The sequence below is a fragment of the Brienomyrus brachyistius genome, chromosome 23 (assembly GCF_023856365.1).
Source record: "Brienomyrus brachyistius isolate T26 chromosome 23, BBRACH_0.4, whole genome shotgun sequence".
Lineage (NCBI taxonomy): Eukaryota > Metazoa > Chordata > Actinopteri > Osteoglossiformes > Mormyridae > Brienomyrus > Brienomyrus brachyistius.
In genome coordinates, this window is record NC_064555.1 from 17,674,566 (window position 1) to 17,694,994 (window position 20,429).

At 51.1% G+C, this 20,429-nt stretch overlaps 2 protein-coding genes across 2 annotated transcripts in view; both read right to left on the minus strand.

Annotated features, from left to right (window-relative positions):
* ahdc1 (AT hook, DNA binding motif, containing 1) overlaps positions 1-16,792 on the minus strand; it is a 38,380-nt gene extending 21,588 nt beyond the window's left edge. Inside the window, 1 exon segment of the mRNA XM_048994374.1 lies at positions 16,028-16,792. The gene's annotated coding sequence lies outside the window, so the exon portion shown is untranslated.
* Positions 16,793-16,855: 63 nt separating this feature from the next.
* On the minus strand, positions 16,856-20,428 carry LOC125718816 (probable G-protein coupled receptor 139). The gene is made up of 2 exons (XM_048992926.1): positions 20,239-20,428; positions 16,856-18,671 (listed from the first exon to the last, which is right to left on the minus strand). Exons 1-2 carry the CDS (start codon positions 20,321-20,323, stop codon positions 17,605-17,607), a joined length of 1,152 nt encoding a protein of 383 aa, XP_048848883.1. The 5' UTR covers positions 20,324-20,428; the 3' UTR covers positions 16,856-17,604.
* Between the last annotated feature and the right edge of the window lies 1 nt (position 20,429).

Below are 20,429 nucleotides of genomic sequence, written 5' to 3' on the forward strand. Positions count from 1 at the left end.
CTTAACCCCTACCCAGTCCTAACCTTAACCATAAGTAACCAATCAAAAAATGTTTAGCTTTTTGATTATATTCTTAGATCTTTGTGGGCACCTAAAAAGGGTCCCCACAATGTAAAAAAAAAAAAAAAACTGGTTTTTATTACATTGTGGGGTACATCTGGTCCACACAATGTAATATAAACATAATTAAACACACACACACACACATGCAAGCACACAAATCTTTCACACCGACTCACAAAATGCAACATAATGCGTTGAGACTTCCCTGTTCTCTCTCCTTTTCTACACATCTGCTCTTAGGTTGCTGCGTGAATACAGGCATTGCAGTGTGCAAGTATGAACTACTACAGGAGAGTGTGTAACTGAATGTGTGTTACTACTATGACAATGCGTACTACACTATGTGCTGCTCCATGACAGTGCATACTTCAGTGTGTGCTGATCCATGACAGAGCGTACTCCAGTGTGTGTCGCTCCATGTCAGTGTGTACTCCAGTGTGTGCTTCTCCGTGACACTGCATACTCCAACATGTGCTGCTCTGTGTCAGCACATACTCAGGTATGTGCCACTTGTCAGTGTGTACTCCAGCGTGTGCCTCTTCATGTCAGTGCGTACACCAGTGTGTGCCGCTCCGAGTCAATGCGTACTCTAGTATCAGTGGATACTCAGGCATGTGCCACTTGTCAGTGTGTATTCCAGTGTGTGCCTCTCTGGGTCAGTGAGTACTTCAGCATGTGTCACTTCGTGTCAGTGTGTATTCTGACATGGGCCACTCCCAAGTCAGTGCGTACTTTGGTGTGTGTCGCTCCAAGTCAGTGCGTACTTTCTGTGAGCACAAGCATGCCGGTGCAGATGAACCTCTGTTCTTTGTGTTCTGAAGCGGCCTCCGCTAGAGTCTCTAAATCTCAGAGCCGAGGACACTCTATCCGCACCCCCCCACCTCCTCCATCTGCCCCTCACCTCCCCCTCCCACAGTGCACTGCAGCAGACAAGCAGGCCCCCCCGCCCCCACCCCCGCCCGGTGTGCGGCTCTTCCGCTGCTGGGCCCTCAGCAGCCGTGCCAGAGGTCTGCCTCTGCCTACACACCTCCTCTCTGACACACTCGCACACACATCCTTACATTAACCCTTTCCCCTCCAGCTCCTCTCCTCTTCCCTCCCTCATTCCTCTCCCCCACACCTCTCCTCTTCCCCTTGACTGCTCCCAATGTTTTCCTCCTTTTATTCTCCCCATCATTTCTCCTCCCTCTTTCCAGTCCCCAGCTGCAGGAAATTCCTAATGATCTTCATCATCAGGCTCTGTGTGCAACGCTGCCTCCTGCCAAAAAAGGGCACACACACACACACACACACACACACACACACACACACGCAAGTACCCCCACTCATACACACACATGTGCACATACATGCCTACACTGAAAGACACATGCATGCATATAGACGCATCTGCACTCTGGCACATAAACATGTGAACTTTGGCTTCTGTATCAGTCTGGTCGGCCCTGCTGCCCATCTGCCCTCTCCACACCCCTTCCCCTTTCTCTCTCTGTCGCTCTCTGTCTCCTTCACTCCCTCGGTCTCTCGGAAAGCTGTAATGTTTCGGCAGGAACCTACATGCAGAGGTTATTTTAAGACAAGAAGAACCATGCAGACTGCTCTCTCTCTCTCTTGCTCTCTCTCTGTCGCGCTCTGCGGGCGAGTTTCCTGGCTGTGCTCCGCTACCGGGTCATGTGACCAGAACGCCAGCTGGGAGCAGCCAGGCCACATAGAGAGAGAGAGAAGTAGAGGGAGAGGGGGAGAGAGAGGGCTCCCGGCACCAGAACCCCAATCTCACTCTGTCTCTCATGTCTTTCTCTCTCTCTCTTGCTCCCTTTCTCTCTCTCTCTTCCTCCATCTCTCCCTCTCTTTCCCCATCTCTCTTCCCCTCTCTCTCTCCCTCCCCCTCTCTAGGTCCCTCACTCCCAGTCTCACTGAGCACAGTTCCACGGAGCATGTGGGCCTCAATTTGGACAGCATGGCTAAAGTGGTACCCAGGCCTCTGCACCAGGCAGTCATGGGTTCCTCTCCTGCAGCCACGGTGACCGATTCATGCAGAGTGATCTGTCTGGTGTGGAAGTGCATGTAACGACACAAATGATCTCATCAAGCAGCTGTATAGCCGTTACGCCTCCCCGCGGCCGATGAGCAGGGGAGGCATTTCAGTGCTGCATTGGGTATCCTCGTCACAGCTACAAGCCTCGACTCACCCCAGAGTCACCCCCCAGGACTCCAACAACTGTGCTGCATGTGTGTGACGCGGATGGGGAACGGGGAAATGGGGCCGGGGGGGGGGGGGACTTTGATCTGTGTGGAAGAGTGAGAGAGCGGGAGGCGGAGAGCAAGGTTTTTATCCAGTGCACACAGACTCAGTGTTCTGTCAGTGCCGCGTCTCTCCAATGCATCACTGCATGCGTGCATTACACACCACCAAACATACACACATGCAAATATGCACAGGCACACACACACACACACAGACACACAGAGAGAATGAGACAGGCAAGCATGCCAGCATTTGTGCGCAAGCACACACACACACACACACACACACACACGCTGACTCACTCGCTCAGTCCTCCAGGCCAGTGTTTCACAGAGGGGCCTCCACGCTGCGGCCCTGACTTCCTGACTTCCAGCCCCCGCCCCCCCCCCCCCCCCCCCATGTCCCCCACCCAACCTACCCCCACCACTCCACAGTTGCCGTGGGAGACGCTGCTGCAGTGCCCGTTGCCAAGGAGAAGGGCTGCTGGCTGCCTGTTTAAACAACAATGGCTGCCTTGTGCACATTCCAGCTTCAGGTGCTGACAGGCTGTCAGAGGCGATCAACACAGCCGGCGCAGTGTCCACCTCACGCGTGTTACCTGTTCACTGCTCCGGACACATGGACGGAGACGGACATGGACACACACACGGACACACACACACACACACACACACATCCGTGCAACAACCTCCAACACAGCAGCATCACATAAACACACTTTCAGCTGCAGATCAATCACTGTCCCGAATAAAATCCACCCGGCGCTGATACTCATGGGCATGCAGTGGGCGAGCCTCTCTCTCTCTCTCTCTCTCTCTCTCTCTCTGGAGGAGGATCTGCAGCATTTGGCCCTGACAGGTGTCTGGGTGCAGCTGAGATAATGACATGTGCAAGCGGGCTGCTTAACACACCGGGAGAGTCGAGTCCGTAGAGTCAGATAAGAGGCTCCCACTGGCCCAGAGGGCACGTCCTGAAGCACCAACGGAGCCTGAGCACATGAACAGATACACGCGTGGCAAAGCCACATGGACGCACAAACATGCACAATCACACACAAACACACAGAGACACGCAGACACAAGCTCTCTGTGTCCATGAATTATGGGCAAGTTTTGGCTGGAAACAGGGCAGCAAAGCTGTGCTGCGATGTGCTTGTGCTGCAGTGCTGTAATGCTGCTGTGCTGCGACTGTGCCGCCAGGCTGCTGTGCTGTTGCGATGTTGCTGTGCTGTGGTGCTGCGGTTCTGTGATGCAGCTGTGCTGCTGTGCCAATGTTTCTCCTAAAAATGCCCGTGGAGCCTCGCTCTGTCTCTCTGGGGCACAGCTGAGTGCTCCGCATGTCCGCATCCATCTCTCTCCTGCTTTCACCCCTTCGTGGGCAGGGGGGGGGGGCACACCACCAAGTCTCTCCTCCTCCCGCCCTCTTCCTCTCGTTCGCTCGCCCGCCCGCTCTCTCTCTCGCTCCCCCACCCCCGCACCCCTTCCTCCCTCCCTGCCTCTCTCAGGGCAGTGACAGTGACAGAGGCAGAGGAAGTGTGGCCTCCCCAGGGGGAGAGGGCTCATTAACTTCCAGCAGACAGTGAGGGAGAGAGAAAGAGAGAGAGATAGGGGGAATAGGAGGGGAAAAGGATGGAGCAGCAGAAAGAGTGAGAGAGCTAGAGTGGGACTGATAGTAAGAAAGTGGATGGAGCGGGAGGGGGGGGGCAGCATCTGCGTGAGGGTGGAGTTTGAGAATAGGGCCCCACTCGAGCCGGATGCCATACCAGCCTCCCCATAATGGCACCATCATTGGTCATGTGACAGCTCTGAGATGGAGGCCATCTCCAGAGCACCACCAAGGGCGCCGGTGGACCCTCCAGTTTGCTCACTCCCACGGTTATGGACCGAGTTTGGTTCCGTAAAGAATGCCTACATATTTTTTGCTCCATTTCCAGATACTCCAGATCTGGGTTTAATGTGGCTGCTCTCTTCTGCTGTTGTGTTAGGAGTGCAGAGGCAGCGGGAGCAGGCCGTGGGTGGGGCAGGACCCCCCCCTACCACCTGTGGCTATTGGCTACATCATGAATCACATGACAGACGGACATCGTTTGAGTGCAGGTGACTGACGACCACCAGACGCCAAACACAAGCCTTGTGAGGCAGTCAGCTAAGGTACCCTCACTAACTTTGCTAATATTGACAATTAATTATGCCAGTGCGATCTCTGTGGCTCCCAAACCAAACCTCGTGTGAGTTTCAGAGCTGATCCTTCTTATGGATCCTTTTAAATGGAACCTGTCTGCTTTCAGGTCGGACATTTTCGGCACCCAGCCACCGGGAGCATTTCTGGGGATGCTTCTAACCTATTTAACGGGGACATTAGGCGGAGGGCAGATGAAACCACTGACCCCCGATTCACTCCTGAGTCATGAGGGGTATCTCACAGGATGGATTATAGGAAATGAAGATGAAATGTGGGGTAATCTCAGCACCAGATTCAAATGTCATAAGTTTAAAGCGTGTTGAATCACAATACAGTGACATTTTCATGTTTTGCCGTTATTCTCAGATGCGGTTGACCTTACGTTACAAGAAACGAGTGAATGAGGAGGTGACAGAAGTAGGTGCTGAAATGAGGCGGGTTTTTTTCATGGCTGGGAAAACGTCTTGTGTGCTTGTGTCCATCGGCCAGTAAGGGGCAGCCTTGTGGCACATGACCAGGGCGACCGGTTGGGCCCAGGGCAGTCAGCATCCCTGGACGCACAAGCCAGACCGTACGAAGCACAGCTGGCTGTTCAGAAGGCACATGGGGGCAGTATCTTCTGATCACACTTGCAGCCAGTAGCCTATAGCTGGAAGGCTCGCTACCACGAGCACCCGCAGGACGTGTATCTTACCTAAGAACCCACCAAGTGACCCTTAGCAACACCCTGACTTACTGGTAAGTCTCGGATTATTGACGATATACCTATCATCATCTAGGGTCGCCGACTCATGGCGACACCTTTCCACTGATTTTAGATTTTTCCAGGACAGACGACCAAAATCCAGGGTGGTTCAAGAAAATCTTTGGACGGGTGGCAACCCTATCAGCATCACGCACCACATGAGAATGGTCTGAGTAGGATGCAGCGAGGAGTTCCATAACATCTCATGGTGATGGGACGCAGCGCCCGAGAGCCTACGCCCTCGACTGGACATATATGCTCCTCATGACGTCCACAAGCAGCGGTGAGTTTTCCATCCATCAGCTGAAGATGGAGAATACATCCCTAGATAATAGATCCTGGGTGTCCGATTCAGAGCACGCGTTTGCTCAGAGGCCTTGGGGTCACGGTGATTCATCGTGACGTTCAACTTACAGCCACAGTCAGGCCCCCATTACCTCATGGAGCCGCATTCCCAGTTTAGCAGGGTCTTACCTTGCACATCGTTAGCTCCCAGTTACCAGGGCTGCATTAGCTCTACAATAGCTCTACGTTAGCGCGCTGCTAGTTGCTTGCCAGGTGATTGTTTGCTAACCGCTAGCTGCTCATTAGCTGACCAATAGTTCCCTATTAGCTCATCATTAGCTTCCCGCTAGCTCCTTGCCGGTCTCCATTACTTTCATTGTTTCCTCGCCATTTAACCATCCACTAGCTCCGCATTAGCTTCTCATCAGGCTGATGCTAGCTGCCTACTAGGCCCATGCTGACCGCCCAAGTGGTCATATTCTCCACGGTAGGTATCCATTAGCTGCCTGTTAGTTCTGTCCTAACTCTTGTTGGGTCATGTGTGGGTCAGGTGGGCATGGTGTCTAACCCAAACATACCTGCGGATGGCACCCTGCTAGGGCCCAGAACCGTCTCTGAGGGCCCGAGAGACTGACAGCCAGCAGAGCCGGCAGCTGAAATTCTACATGAGTTCATCATGCTCGCAGCAGCACAAAGTGCATGTCCCTGGAGACCAGACCTTGGGCTGCGTGTGAAATTTAAACTGGGCATCCTTGAGGAAACAGTTCTACGTGCCAATCTGACATATGTGTCCAAACAGCCAACCAGCCAGCAGTCCTTCCAAAGAGTCCTTCTAATGCAGAGACCCGTCTGGGCGACCCGCCCAGTCCCCTGCTCTATGTGCCAGCCTCCCTGCTCAGGCGTTTAAACCCATATCTTGGTTTGCATGGTTGCTGCTCAACTGCAGGCTCAAGGAGGTCACCGCGCCGAGGAGGGGAAAATAACATGGAGGACAACACCAGCAACACCAGCAGCTGAGCCACAACGAGGAAAACATGCGGGTCAGGCACCGTGGACTGGTCGATCTGACCCGTGGTTCATAAACAAATCAGCACTTTAAGTGACTTTAATGGGATTTCAATTTTTATTTAGTTTTTTAAATGCATGATGTTTCTTAAATGTGTTCCTGAACCTCAGGTTTGAACCCAAAAGGGATCGAGAGCTGAAGTGATTTCCATGAGGTCTGCAGAAGACACAGAAAATAAAGAAGGGGATTATGGGAAGGGATGCCGGCCGATACTACATGGGCTGATTAAACAAAAACAGCTCATTCAGATCTAACTGGGATAAAACACGGGACTGGTCTATGCTCGCCCTCGCCTTGGCATGGCCCATGGCATTGATTTTCTCTCTCTCTCTCTCCGTCCTGGTCCTACTCACTCCATCTCCTCCTTTCTCTCCTGCTCCCCTTGCACTCTTCCCCTCTCTTCTCCCTCCCTTCCCGCGTCTCTGCTTGTGTCCTGTGTGTATGTTCGCAGGCTCATCATGAAAAATTCATCCAGTGTGTCTGTGTGCAGAAGAGGCCTAAACCCCACTGTCCCCTTGTGACGCGCGCACACACACACACACACACACACATGCACACGCGCACACACACACACACACACACACACACACACACATGCACATGCACACACGCACATGCACGCACACACACACGCGCACACACACACACACACAAACACAAACTGCACTCCCCTTGCCATCCCTAATCTCAAACTATCCGTTTCCATAGCAACGCCTGGTCTAGCGGTTAGTCAGTTAGCTAGGCTGGGGGTGGTGTGTGTGTGTGTATGTGTACGTAGGGGGGTATGCGCGAGAAGGAGTGAGAGACAGAAAGAGATTCGGCATGAAAGACAGTCATATTGAGATCCATTTGTAAACTGCATCTAAAAGAAGAATTTCACAGAGTAGGAAGGTTTTTGTTTTGTCTTTGTTTAAGTTTGCCAGCTACTGGCAAGAAAGTGAGGTTGCAACGTTGTTTTTATAAGGTCATGCGAAACACTGTGGGAATCCTGTGGTGAAGCCTGAGGAGCAGCACTGAGCTTGTGCACATGCAAGAACCGACCCAGAGATCCAGAGTCACACCCACAACAGCAGAGTAACACCCAGAATTAGCCCCGCCCACAACAACAGAGCCACACCCAGAATATGAGTCACACCCACAATGAGTCAGCAAAGCCACACCCAGAATAGAGTCCCGCCCACAGCAGTAGAGCCACACCCAGAATACAAGTCCTACCCACAGCAGTAGAGCCACACCCAGAATATGAGTCACACCCACAGCAGCAGTGTCACACCCAGAATGAGTCACACCCACAGCAGCAGTCATACTCACTATGAGTCCCGCCCACAGCAGAGCCACACCCAGAATGAATCATACCCATAATGAGTCCCACCCACAGCAGCAGAGCCACACCCAGAATACGAGTCCCGCCCACAGCAGCAGTGTCACACCCAGAATGAGTCACACTCACAGCTCAGAGCCACACCCAGAATACGAGTCCCGCCCACAGCTCAGAGCCACACCCAGAATGTCCAGCCTGCCATCTCAACAAAAACCAAACTAAGTATGTAATATACAGTCAAACCTAACATATCTTTTACACGTTAATTCAATATCTGAGAAAAAGGCCGTGTCCATATACACAGAGACACACACGGCAGGATCCCGCATTGCTCAGAAGGGTATGCAGTTCACAGACATTACTGACCAATTAACAGCTAATTATCGATGCACATCAGCAACATTAAGCATTTCATCGCCTTAATGGACCTAAAGTGAGAACAATTAGTCGGTAATGATATTGTATGTAATGATTGGCTGAAACATTCTTATACACCTGAAGTGAGGTCTCTCTCTCTCTCTCTCACACACACACACACGCACAGATTTGTAATTGTATCTTTGTGGGGACTCACCATTCATTCTAATCCCAACCTGATAACCCTAACCCCTACCCAGTCTTACCCTTAACCATAAGTAACAAAAATAATAGGAGACTTTTGGCATTTTTGCATTCACAGATCTCTGTGGGGACCTTTGTGTGACACCATCAAAATAGCAGTTTTTTTTTAATTGTGGGGGGCATTTGGTAATAAACATAATCCACACGCACACACACAACAGTCAGGTAAGTAATGCAAGAGACAAACCTGACAAAAAAGTACTTTGTACACCAGCATACCATCTACCATCTCTTTGTACACACAAACAGCTCTCAATCCCCTTCAGTTTTAAGCACAAAAGATCTTAAGACTATAAAACTACGGTTGAAGAAAACAATACATAACTTTAAAAATAAATATCATTTAATGAATGGAAGTTTATGATTCTCCTGAGTTTAAAGGAAGCAACCTGTTCAGACACGAGAAACGTATACATTTATTTTGCAATTAGATACTTATTTTGCAATGGGCCACTATTTTGCAACAAATGTAAGGTATATTCTCGGTTTCTTTATCGTTTCTTTAGCCGCACACGCGTGGCTTGATTACGTCCTGCTGATTTGACTTGCTGGCAATGTGCTCGCTGTCTCCCTGCTTGACAAATTGTGGGGCCTCTTACAAGCAGCCCAGCCGCCCAACATGGCGAGTCCCACAAAACAGCCTCTGAATGGAACATCAGGCAGCACCTCCCGCACGGGGGCCAAACGCACACAGTTGTCATAATTACAGAGTTTAAAGAAGTATCTTCCCAATACTGCCGTTAGACGGGTGACACATCCAAAGCACACAGTTCCTTTATACCGTCAAAAGCATGAACATTTTCATAAAAGGCCAGAATCCTCAAACACATCTGATGTGATTTCAAAACAAAAATGGCAGTTGAGTGTGTTAGGGGACACCTGGATGTAGATGCAAATCGGCATCACACCGAAGTGCTGATGCCATGCTGTGAAGGACGCCTGTTTATAACTTTAATTATTAAATAACTATTGTGGCTGACACAACAAAACCATGGTTTGGTTTAGTCACAAGAGGAGAGTGCAACGCAATTAATATCTGCTTTCATTAGGGCCAGCACATTTCATTAAATAAAGTGTTAAGGTCAAGTTTACTAATGTACTCATTTTCTCATCGCACAAAAGTGTCAACTTATCATGCTCTGTTCCTTAAGAACTGCAGGGTTATGCAGACTTATCAACGTTTAATGCTCTTCGTCAGAAACTTTTGTGAGCAATTTTGTTTGTCACTTATGTAGTATTCATGACCTCATGACTATGGGGAGTCAGTCCATCATCCAAAGTACGCCAGGACTGGCTGGAACATGAAAGATAAGTTAATAAAAGAAAATCCTGACCTCCTGCTGCAGGACCACGGACCAGGAGGCGTACTCACCCGAAGCGTCAATCACTCCAGGCCACCAATCAGAGCACACCGCAAATGACATCCTGAAAGTCACGAGAAACAAGCACCACCCTCCTCTAGCCCTATAAGGATGTGTCGGCACAATCTCTCTGGCAGCAGCAGACCCACAGAACAGCATCGAGACTGCAAACTCTCTGCTTCACCATTCTTTATGAATCATTCTCTCATGACACGTTGTATAGTTAATTATATTACAACACATTATAGTAAAAACTGTTCAGCAAACAGATATTTTTATCTCCTGGTGGAGTTAATCAATGACAGAGGAGAGAAGAGCTTTCTTATGATGATGATGATGATGATGATGATGATGATATAAGCACCTTTTGAAAGTGATCATTATGGCACCTAGATGTCACACACATCTTGCAGACAGAATGGGACAGAAGAGTGAGATGTGCATTCAGGAGGAACATTATGAAAAAACACTCATTAAACTCGGAAGCGACACAGGTCATGAACTCGTCTGGCAAATCGAAGTGGGCTTTTCCGGCTCTGCACCGTCACATGGGAAACATTCGATGGTCATGGCTGACCCACACACTCAGAAAGTAAAGCGGCACGCGCTGACCGCAAAGGAACCGCAAAGGAACGGCATTTCGCGGCGGCTTTGAAGAATCACGCGCTTACAAAGAAATAAACGTCAACACCGCGATAATACCAAGCGTGACATTGCCACTAACGATAAGAAGAATAACAGGAACGCTGCTGATTAAAAGCCATCAGAATGTGGGCATGGAAGACAGAAACAGACAGCGGTGGGTACTGCAGCTCTGGGGGACAGTGCCATACCGTAATACCCCCCCCCCCCACACACACACATGCAGGCATGTGGCTCAGCAGGTTAGGCCTCTGTCCCACTGATCGGAAGATTGCCAGTTTAAATCCCGTCTTCGGAAGTACAGTCACGTCCATTGGGCCTTTGAGTGAGGGTCTTAACCCCCCTGTTCCTGTGCTCAGACCCCAAGCTTCATTCTCTCATATATATATATACACGTCTCAAAGGAGTGCATGATGGGATATGTGAAAAGAAGCATTCCAATGTACCTATGCACATGACAAACAAAGCATCATTTCACATCCTATCATAAGCACACACCTAAGCAGTAGCTTGCCTGCTCTATAAAGAACGGCTCTGACAACCCCCGGCACACGCCCCCTGCCCCACATTAAGGTGAACAATCACAAATGCAAATGGCTGTTCCTCAGCTCCTAGCCTCTGTGGTCCCTCTCGGACCAGACCTTCCTCTTTGTTCTATGCCACTAGCGGTGAGGACAGCAGTGTTTACGCCGGGCTTTCTGTGCCATGCGGGACACGCTGAGCACATCGCAGGGTGGCTGCACAGCTCATCCCGCGCCGTCCTCCAGGCGACTCCGCGCAGTTCATCCCGCGCCGTCCTCCGGGCGACTCCGCGCAGTTCGTCCCGCGCCGTCCTCCGGGCGACTCCGCGCAGTTCGTCCCGCGCCGTCCTCCGGGCGTCTCCGCGCAGTTCGTCCCGCGCCGTCCTCCGGGAGTCTCCGCGCAGTTCATCCCGCGTCCTCCGGGCGACTCCGCGCAGTTCATCCTGCGCCGTCCTCCGGGCGACTCCGCGCAGTTCATCCTGCGCCGTCCTCCGGGTGTCTCCATGCAGTTCATCCTGCGCCGTCCTCCGGGTGTCTCCATGCAGTTCATCCTGCGCCGTCCTCCGGGTGTCTCCAAGCAGTTCATCCTGCGCCGTCCTCCGGGTGTCTCCATGCAGTTCATCCTGCGCCGTCCTCCGGGTGTCTCCATGCAGTTCATCCTGCGCCGTCCTCCGGGTGTCTCCATGCAGTTCATCCTGCGCCGTCCTCCGGGTGTCTCCAAGCAGTTCATCCTGCGCCGTCCTCCGGGTGTCTCCATGCAGTTCATCCTGCGCCGTCCTCCGGGTGTCTCCATGCAGTTCATCCTGCGCCGTCCTCCGGGTGTCTCCATGCAGTTCATCCTGCGCCGTCCTCCGGGTGTCTCCAAGCAGTTCATCCTGCGCCGTCCTCCGGGTGTCTCCATGCAGTTCATCCTGCGCCATCCTCCGGGTGTCTCCATGCAGTTCATCCTGCGCCGTCCTCCGGGTGTCTCCATGCAGTCCATCCTGCGCTGTCCTCTGGGTGTCTCCATGCAGTTCATCCTGCGCCGTCCTCCGGGTGTCTCCATGCAGTTCATCCTGCACCATCCTCCAGGTGTCTCTGCATTGGTAGCTCATCCTGCACCATTCTCTGGGTATCTCCGCAGAGCTCATTCTACACCATCCTCCAGGCGTCTCTGTGTAGTTCTTCCTTCGCTGTCCTCTAGGCATCTCAGTGCAGTTCATCCTGCGCCGTCCTCTGGGCGTCTCCATGCAGCTCATCTTGCGCCGTCCTCTGGGCGTCTCCATGCAGCTCATCTTGCGCCATCCTCCAGGTGTCTCCACATGACAGATAACACGTTTCGGTCACAGTGGTGTGTTCCTGCCTTTATCAACACGCGTTATGTCTGCCTGATTAGTTTTACTGGCGGCTGATGGGATCCTTGTTTTCTTAAACTTGGAGGGGGGGCATTCTTAGATCTAGAATAAGGTCCGCCTCTAGCCCTAGGATTGTCTGATTGGTTGGCTGAGCTGAAGCAGTTTGTTGGGCCTGAGGGGTTGTGTTTGTGGTAGGGGGCTGGCCTGCTTCCTGGAGACATGCCTTCACCATTCCTTTTCTCACTCTATCCCCCTCCCCCCTATCTCCCCCATCTTTCTGTCCTCCTTTCCTCCTTCTTGGTGCTCTTCTTTTTCACCTCCCATCTTTCCCCATCACATTTCTGACACTGACAAACTGATTTTTTTATATTAAACCTTAATTGGGGGTCCTGCTTTTTCCTAGAGAGACAAACACTAAGAAAGAGAAGACCAGAGACTCCAGAACATACACTTTTCTCTCACTCCCATCATCTCACCCCCATTTATTGGTTGTACTCCGAAAGCTGTCCCCTCGAATCCCCCCGTTCTAGCAATTCCTAACCCTCCAGACAAACAGAAACTACTGATCTTTTCACCCTTACCCCCCCACCCCCCCCCCCCAACAAACAGCAGACACAGCACCCACCATCTGGGAGTGCTGGCGGTGTGCTCGACGCATGGGGGACCGCATGTGGCGGGCATGTGTTTATGCGTGCGTGTGTGTGACGTGTGCAGCCGCATGCTCCTCCACCGTGGCTAAGCCAGGGGCCGCCGGCGCGCTCATTATAACCGCACTCGTTACCGCGCGCGGCACAGCCGCCGCAGGTACAGGGAGCACCTGCAGCAGCGCAGCATGGCTAATGAGCCTCCCCCTCCTCCCACCTCCCCTTCCCTCTCCCCCGTCCCCCACCCCGCAATCTCCCTCCCTCTCCCCAGACAGAGGTCAGAGGTGAACGCTTCCTCTCTCTCTACAGCCGACTTCAAAACTGTGGCTGCCAGCCGGAGAGGCAGGGGAGGGAGAGGAGCAGCGTGTGTGTGCGGGGGGGGGGGGGGGGGGCAGAGCAGAATAAAGAAGAGTGAAAAGGCTAGGAGGAGCAGTAAGAACCGTCAGCGGCTGTTGCATGTCCTTGTGAAGAACAATTAGACACATCTGTTCCTCTCCCTCCCTGATGTACCCCCACCCACAAACACAAAGGCACACAGGGACACACGATGTCAGTGACCTTGGGGGCTGACAGACACCTCAAAGGACAGTCCTACAGCCGGTTGGAGTGTTGGGGACAAATGACTCCCTTCCTCCCGCAGAAAGCACCCTTATGACATCAGCCACTTGGGGGCCAGGGGGTGGCAGCTGGGCAGGTTATGGAAAGAGCATCAGCCACACCGCTGGCCAGCAAGGGCCCACAGAGGCCCCTCGCACACGGCACTGCGTCAGGTGGCTCAGCATCTCAGTGACAAGCCATGTGACAGGAGTTATTGTCTTAGCATTGGCCAGCATTGCATCATGCCCGTAATTGTGTTTCGTAGTGTTTGGCACTATTTTTTAAGTGTGTTAACATTTGTTATGATGTGCCATATATTTATGCATGTTAATTCTGTGTCACGGTTACTCTGTGGTTTCTGTGTGGTGACATTCCATTGCACTGTGCCCTAAATTTTCATGTTTGTTGGCGTTACAGTCTGTCCTGTCCTGGTATTTTCTGAGTGATCGGAGTTGGGGAAAGGGCAGTTGGACCCAAGCAGTAGCCTGAAGGTTGCTGGTTCACAACCCAGTGAAATCCCTCCTCTGCTGTTCAGCTGTGCCGGTGAGCATACCTAGCTGCTAGATGAGTAAAGCTCACATTGTTTAGGTTAAAAAGTGTCAGCTCAGCAGCGGCCGTGTCCTCTGGTTCTGAGTGTTGCGCATTGCCGAGCGCGTTAGCATGGTGCTGCCGCCCGCGGCTCTGCATCGGCTCAATGCTGCATGTGCTGGAGATGCTGCAGCTTCTGCCTTATCTTAGCGCGTGTTCAGTACATTGGCTGCTAGGAATTAGCGGTGGGACACAGTGTGTTCAGCAGCCCACTGTGCTCAGCAGACAGACATAGAAGGAGAGAGACAGAGACCCTGCTGACATGACAGCCACCGCCAAGGTCTGTTTCGGCCAATCATCTGTCTGCCTTCTCTGCCAATCAGCTGCTCCAGCTGCTCGGGCCTGCCAGGCTTCCTTTTAATAAAGGTCGCCATGGAGATACGTGCTGTCAGACTGGCCAAAGGAGACTGTCATAGTGGACACTCACACTCTCACACATTATCACACAGTCGATGCCCACAGTAATTAATCTTTGTTAACAAAATCTGACAACTTTTTCTTGAGAATGACAGTAAAATTATTAATGCAAATATGAAGTTTTGCTGTATTCTACAAATCTACAATTAAAGTGTCAATGACTTGTGGCCATGTGTTTCTGAATAATAATAATAATTATTATTATTATTAAAATAATAATAATAATAATAATAATAATAATAATAATAATAATAATAATAATAATACAACGTCATGTAACAACAGCGCACGTGACAGTGCAGTATGATCCCCAAGGCAGCCAATACCAATTATGATTGCTGTTATGGACTTAAATACCGCTGTAATTTTGCATACTTGAAACATGCGCACGCGGGCTAGGCGCGCTTATTACGCACAACGGTGTATGCTATGAATAAGCGAGGCTGTCACAACACAAACATTCGCCAATCGCGCGCCGCTGTCTCGCAGATGGAACAGGGTTATTATCACTACAATGAGCGCGGCGTCTCGCGCTGCCGAGGTCATCATTAGCTCGCCGGCTCGTGGCCACTGCCCTCCGCGACGCCTGTCACTCACCGATGACAGAGTCTCAAAGGGGCTTCCGAAAACCATGCGTAAAAAACAGTCCCCTTCCTCTTTGTTGGAATTTTTCAAATCATACACAAACAGGCACAACTGTGAAACACGTCGGTAACGATGTACAGTACACAATTTCATTCATCTCGCCAAATGCAATGACAAACCTTTTAAACAGTCGTATTATTATGCGTGATTAATTGTTAATTATACATTTCTAAAACAAATAAATAAATAAAAATGTGCCCCTGTCAACGATCAAACTCCATAAAATACCCTTTACTTCGTTATGTAAAACCTGTTTTCTAGGATAATGCGAATATTTCCTTTAGAGCAATTATATAATTGAAATAAATATTTAATTGACTTTCTGTAATATATTTAATCTAAATCCACGATAAAGGAATGCCTTCTTGGGGAACTGTTGTAAATTTAGATGCGACATTTAAATATCACGACATTTTAGCATTAAATTCACAAACATACAAAGGTTTCACGTTGCCAATGAGCCGTAATAAAACTACCGCTACAGATTTTGAATGAGCAGCACAGTTAACATAATTAAATTTAGCCCAACCTTTAAAATACGCATCTGTGTCCGTTGAACTGCATGTGTGTGTCACGCCACGAGTCTCATCCTATATAAATGGCAGTGACGAGGTTAATAAAATGCCTTCAATAAAAAAATACTACAGCTGATGAAATGCAACGCAGCACGCCGCGCATCTGGCTCCGATTGAAAAGTATGCAAATATTGGTTATATACACAGCGCGCCGTGAGAAAACGCAGCGCACTCACCGGGAAGAGTGGGACTCGGGCTCCTTTCGACGCTGTCTACTGCAGCGGCGGCGATGTTCTGCTCGATGTTTTCTCTTGCCTTTCTCAGCTGGGTCACGGAGCCGTCGGCAACGATACCACCCTTCACACACAGCATTTTCTAGTCATCAGAGTTCGTCTGGGAAGGACATTCTTCCCGATCAGAATATTTCAGTATCCTCTTTTCTCTCGTTATATCCGTCTCCTCAGTCTTCTCTGTGACCATACCACTACTGTATAGTGTACCACTACATAGGAAGCGAGCCTCTGCTTTTTACATTTACCATATACAAACACCAACACCAAAAAAGAAAAAAAGGAAAGCAGAGAAAAAATTGCGAAGAGGACGAGCGTAATTGTGGTGTTGCAGCCCTTTTCACAGGACCACAGAATAATCAGTAATGATCTTTCTTGCACCACCGTCCAGAACGCCCGGGGTTGGACGGAAAGGAGGAGAGAAAGGCAGAAAACCGATATGCAATGTTACTCCGCAATTCCTACTCGCAAGGTATCTGCCAACTCCCGCTGTTATACCTTCTCCAGACGTGCCTGGCTTTCAGTAGCATCCGGGACTCCGTAGTTTTTTTCCCCCCATTGCGGCCCAAGCACGTCGGGATATGTAGTTATATTACGAAACTAGGTGTCCAGGATTCTGCGATATTCTTGTTTCAGAATTTTGTAGACATGCATAGATAAGCTATAGACAAACGACTGCCCATTGAATTTATGAATTTAGCATAAATTCACAATCATCATCACAAGCCCAACAAACCATGTTTCCTTGCCGCCCTCCCCATGGCCCCTGAAGTGTCAGTTCGGAGTTCTGTAAGCGGACTGGGGTCTTCAGCATCCGTCCGACGAGCACACGGTAAGATGTTGGAGAATTTTGGACAGGCGGGTCATAGATCTGATTTGGGAAGTTCGTTTGCCATCATGATATATGGAAAAAAGTACTGTCAGGGACATTGACCTAATGACAAGCTAATTTGGAGGACGTAAGGCAGCGGGTGTTGGGACAGCTGGTTATACCAAGGGTACCGTATACCATCGTGTATTTTATTGGCTAAGCAAGCAACACTTCAAAATGGTTTTAAACACACAATGATAGGCGTATATTTCTTTATTCAAAGAACATCTCTACATTTTAATGTCCTTAACCTGCCATGGATTTCAAGATTAAATTAACTTGTAATACGTAACTACTATACCTTTAGAAACATAAAACACGGACATAATCAGAAAGAAAGCAGCTTGATTTACAAGGACCGTTTTAATACCATACCGCCGCTGCCGCCAGTTGCGCCTTCGCGATCCTGCGCCTGTGCCGCCCAGTAACGCCGAACATTCGATGAACATTGACGCGATACCTCCACCTAGTGGACGAATAGCGCGTCTTCTAAATGGACCGTTTCAGAGCGTTAGCAGGATAAATTACATGAGAATGCATTAATTTGTACGTGGGACTCACAAGCTTTTCCCAATAAATTGGTTGTGCTGTTCATTGCTTAGTGCTCCCTTTATTTATACACCCCTGCCTGTTTCCTTGTGATAGCTTTTCTCTAGGAAGTCCTCCTCTCCTGGAGAACGTCCTGTACCAGCCAGACTTGGCAGGGTAGTGTTTGGGGTGGCCGTGAGGGGAAGCAGCACCTCCAAAGAATGGCGGGCTTCCTCAGGCTTTGATAAAAGCACCTCAGGAGGGTCAGTGTTTCTCTGCGAAACCCAGACGACAGGAAGCAGTACAGCAGGAAGTGGATGACAAGGCTGATCCACTGCATCATGGTGGCCACGCCCACTGCCACATCCCAGCCCACCCACTGGACAGCATGCTGGCTCAGGCCCACCCCCAGGCCCTCCCCCAGGCCCTGTATGACATAGCGTGGGAGGGAAAGCAGGACCGTCACCAGGGCGACCGTTGCTTGGATCTGTCCAGAACGCTGCATCCGTGAGCCCGTGGACCTAATGGGCGCCGCGTTATCAGGAGCGGCAAGGATGCGGGCGCGGCGACGAAAATGGTGGGACACGAGGACGCTGAAGGAGAGCGTGAGACTCATGGGCAGGAAGCCGGCCAGCACTGCGTGGAGCCACAGGAAGGCGGAGTCCTGGGGGCCTGACAGTGCCTTGCACTGCGACGACAGCGTGGCCTGCGTGCGGTTTTCCTTCATCAAGGTAAAGGTGGGACCTGACTCGGCTTCGCCCCCTCCAGGCCAGGCCCGGTTCAGCCAGCAGAAGGGCAAGCTGAGCACCTGAGAGCCCAGCACCGACACCAGCACGAGCAGCAGCGCCACCTGTGGCCGGGAGGGGCGACAGCGTGGACGCGAGCGGGGCAGCAGGGGCCGACGGAGGCAGCGGCCGCGGAAGAGCAGGTAGCGCTCCAGCGTGAAGGCGGCCACGATCCACTGCGAGCTGCACAGCGTCCAGCCCTCGCTGAAGTTCACCACGCCGCAGAGGGCAGTGCTGGCCAGGGGGCGGCGCTCATCCGGCAGCACCCACCTGAAGCTCACGGCCACCAGCCCCCCCAGCAGCAGGAAGAGCGTGTCCACCACAGCCAGTGACACCAGGTAGGTGACGGTGCTGCGTGACATGCCACAGCGCTGGCCACAGAGAACCACCACAGAGAGCAGATTGGCTGTGGGTGGGGAGGGGGGCGGGGACACAGCAAGGGGGCGGGGTTACAGTTTGCATGACAGCTTTCCTAACATGGCCGCCTACAAAACACACTGCATGTCACAGATAATGCTGTCAGGAAAACAGAAGTACTGATATAATTTTTTTTAATGAAATGAGCAGGGAGCAAGGATGGGAGGAGTCAGACTCCTACTCAGGTATTGGAAGAGACCCCCCTGTCCAGCCGACTGTCCAGATCCCCCCCTGCCCAGCTGCATGCTAATCAGATACCATTTGGAGCCAGTGTGAGTGTTAGCAATGTGCGCAGATCCCTGTGTAATGAGGCGGGCGCACAGCGGGTCGGCAGTGAGGTCAGACAGTGATGTACGGGGGGGTCAGGCGGCCGCCTGAGCAGAGGTTACCACACCGAACCCACAACCCTGAGCGCTACTTTCACCCGCGCTTGTGCGTCACCAGCGAGGGAAAGTTGTGCTGGAAGGGCGATTCATGCAGCGAGGAAGGACATGGGGACGCGGTTAGTGAGCGGTGTGTGGGGGGGGGGGGGGACATCAGATTCGCAACGCTGTGGTTTACTGCCGTCTCTCAAGCCTGGGGGGCATGCTGCTGTAGCCTTCAGCAGGAAAGTGCTCCAGTGGAAAATAAAGGTAGGTGGAGAGAACGAGGAGTGACACAGCTGCACACAGGGTATGGCTGCAATTGGAGTACAGCTGCACACAGGGTATGGCTGCAGTAGGAGTACAGCTGCACACAGGGTATGGCTGTAAATGGAGGGAGTACAGCTGCACACAGCGTATGGCTTCTCACAGGGTACGGCTGCAGGTTTCTACATGGTCTAACAGCCAGGGTTCCGCTTACTTCCATGAGAGAGTAATTCGGTGAGGTCTGAACAATGACCAATCAGCTTCCTGTTTCATTCAAACCCGTGTCACTCATCTACACAGTCATGTCGTTAAAGGGCAGTGCATGCGTTTCAGCCACTGGTTGGGTGCAGTTCTGATTAACACGCTGTGCTAACCTCCTCAGATACCTCCGAGCCCCATCTCACACCAACCAGTGTTACTCTGACTAAATGAGGGTTTTTTAAAAACTTGGGCATATGACTCACCTACACTACGTGGTGTAACTGGTGTCCATTGCAAGAATCAGTCATTTGGCCCATTTTATGCCTCTTACGTTTAGCTGTGACCACTTGTGTTGAAACAGCTGGGATTCCTTTCATTCAGTGTTTACAGAGTGACAATGTGACAGATATTCCTTTGAATCGCGATTGGTATGTAAGTCCACACACAGGAGACACAACGGTGAGCATGTGGTCTTCAGCAGGAAACTGCACCACAGTGCCAGACCGAGAAACCATCTTCATTCATAGGAAAGAGCTAATCCATAACAATGGCGTTTGCGGTCAAGACCAACAGGTCTTAGTGCTGCGGTCTGTGCTCGTTTGTCTGCAGCAAGCAGTGTGTACTCATGAGCTTTAAACATCACTAGTTGTTATGTGTTAATAATTACGTATGAGTGGCTTTGTGTGTATGTGTGTGTCTGTGTGTGTGTGAACAGAGGTCGCTTACCTGGAATCCCAAAGCTAGCCACCAGCATGAAGTAGACACCCTCAAAAGATGCGAAAGTAGAGTCTTCGTCCAGGAACTCGATCATTCCGTTAAGCCAAAAAAATCTACATCAAACAGCTACACCAAAGTAGTGAGGGGCAACTGGACTATCTTTGCTCTCCTTGGACTGCAGGGGCAAAGCATGGAGGAGG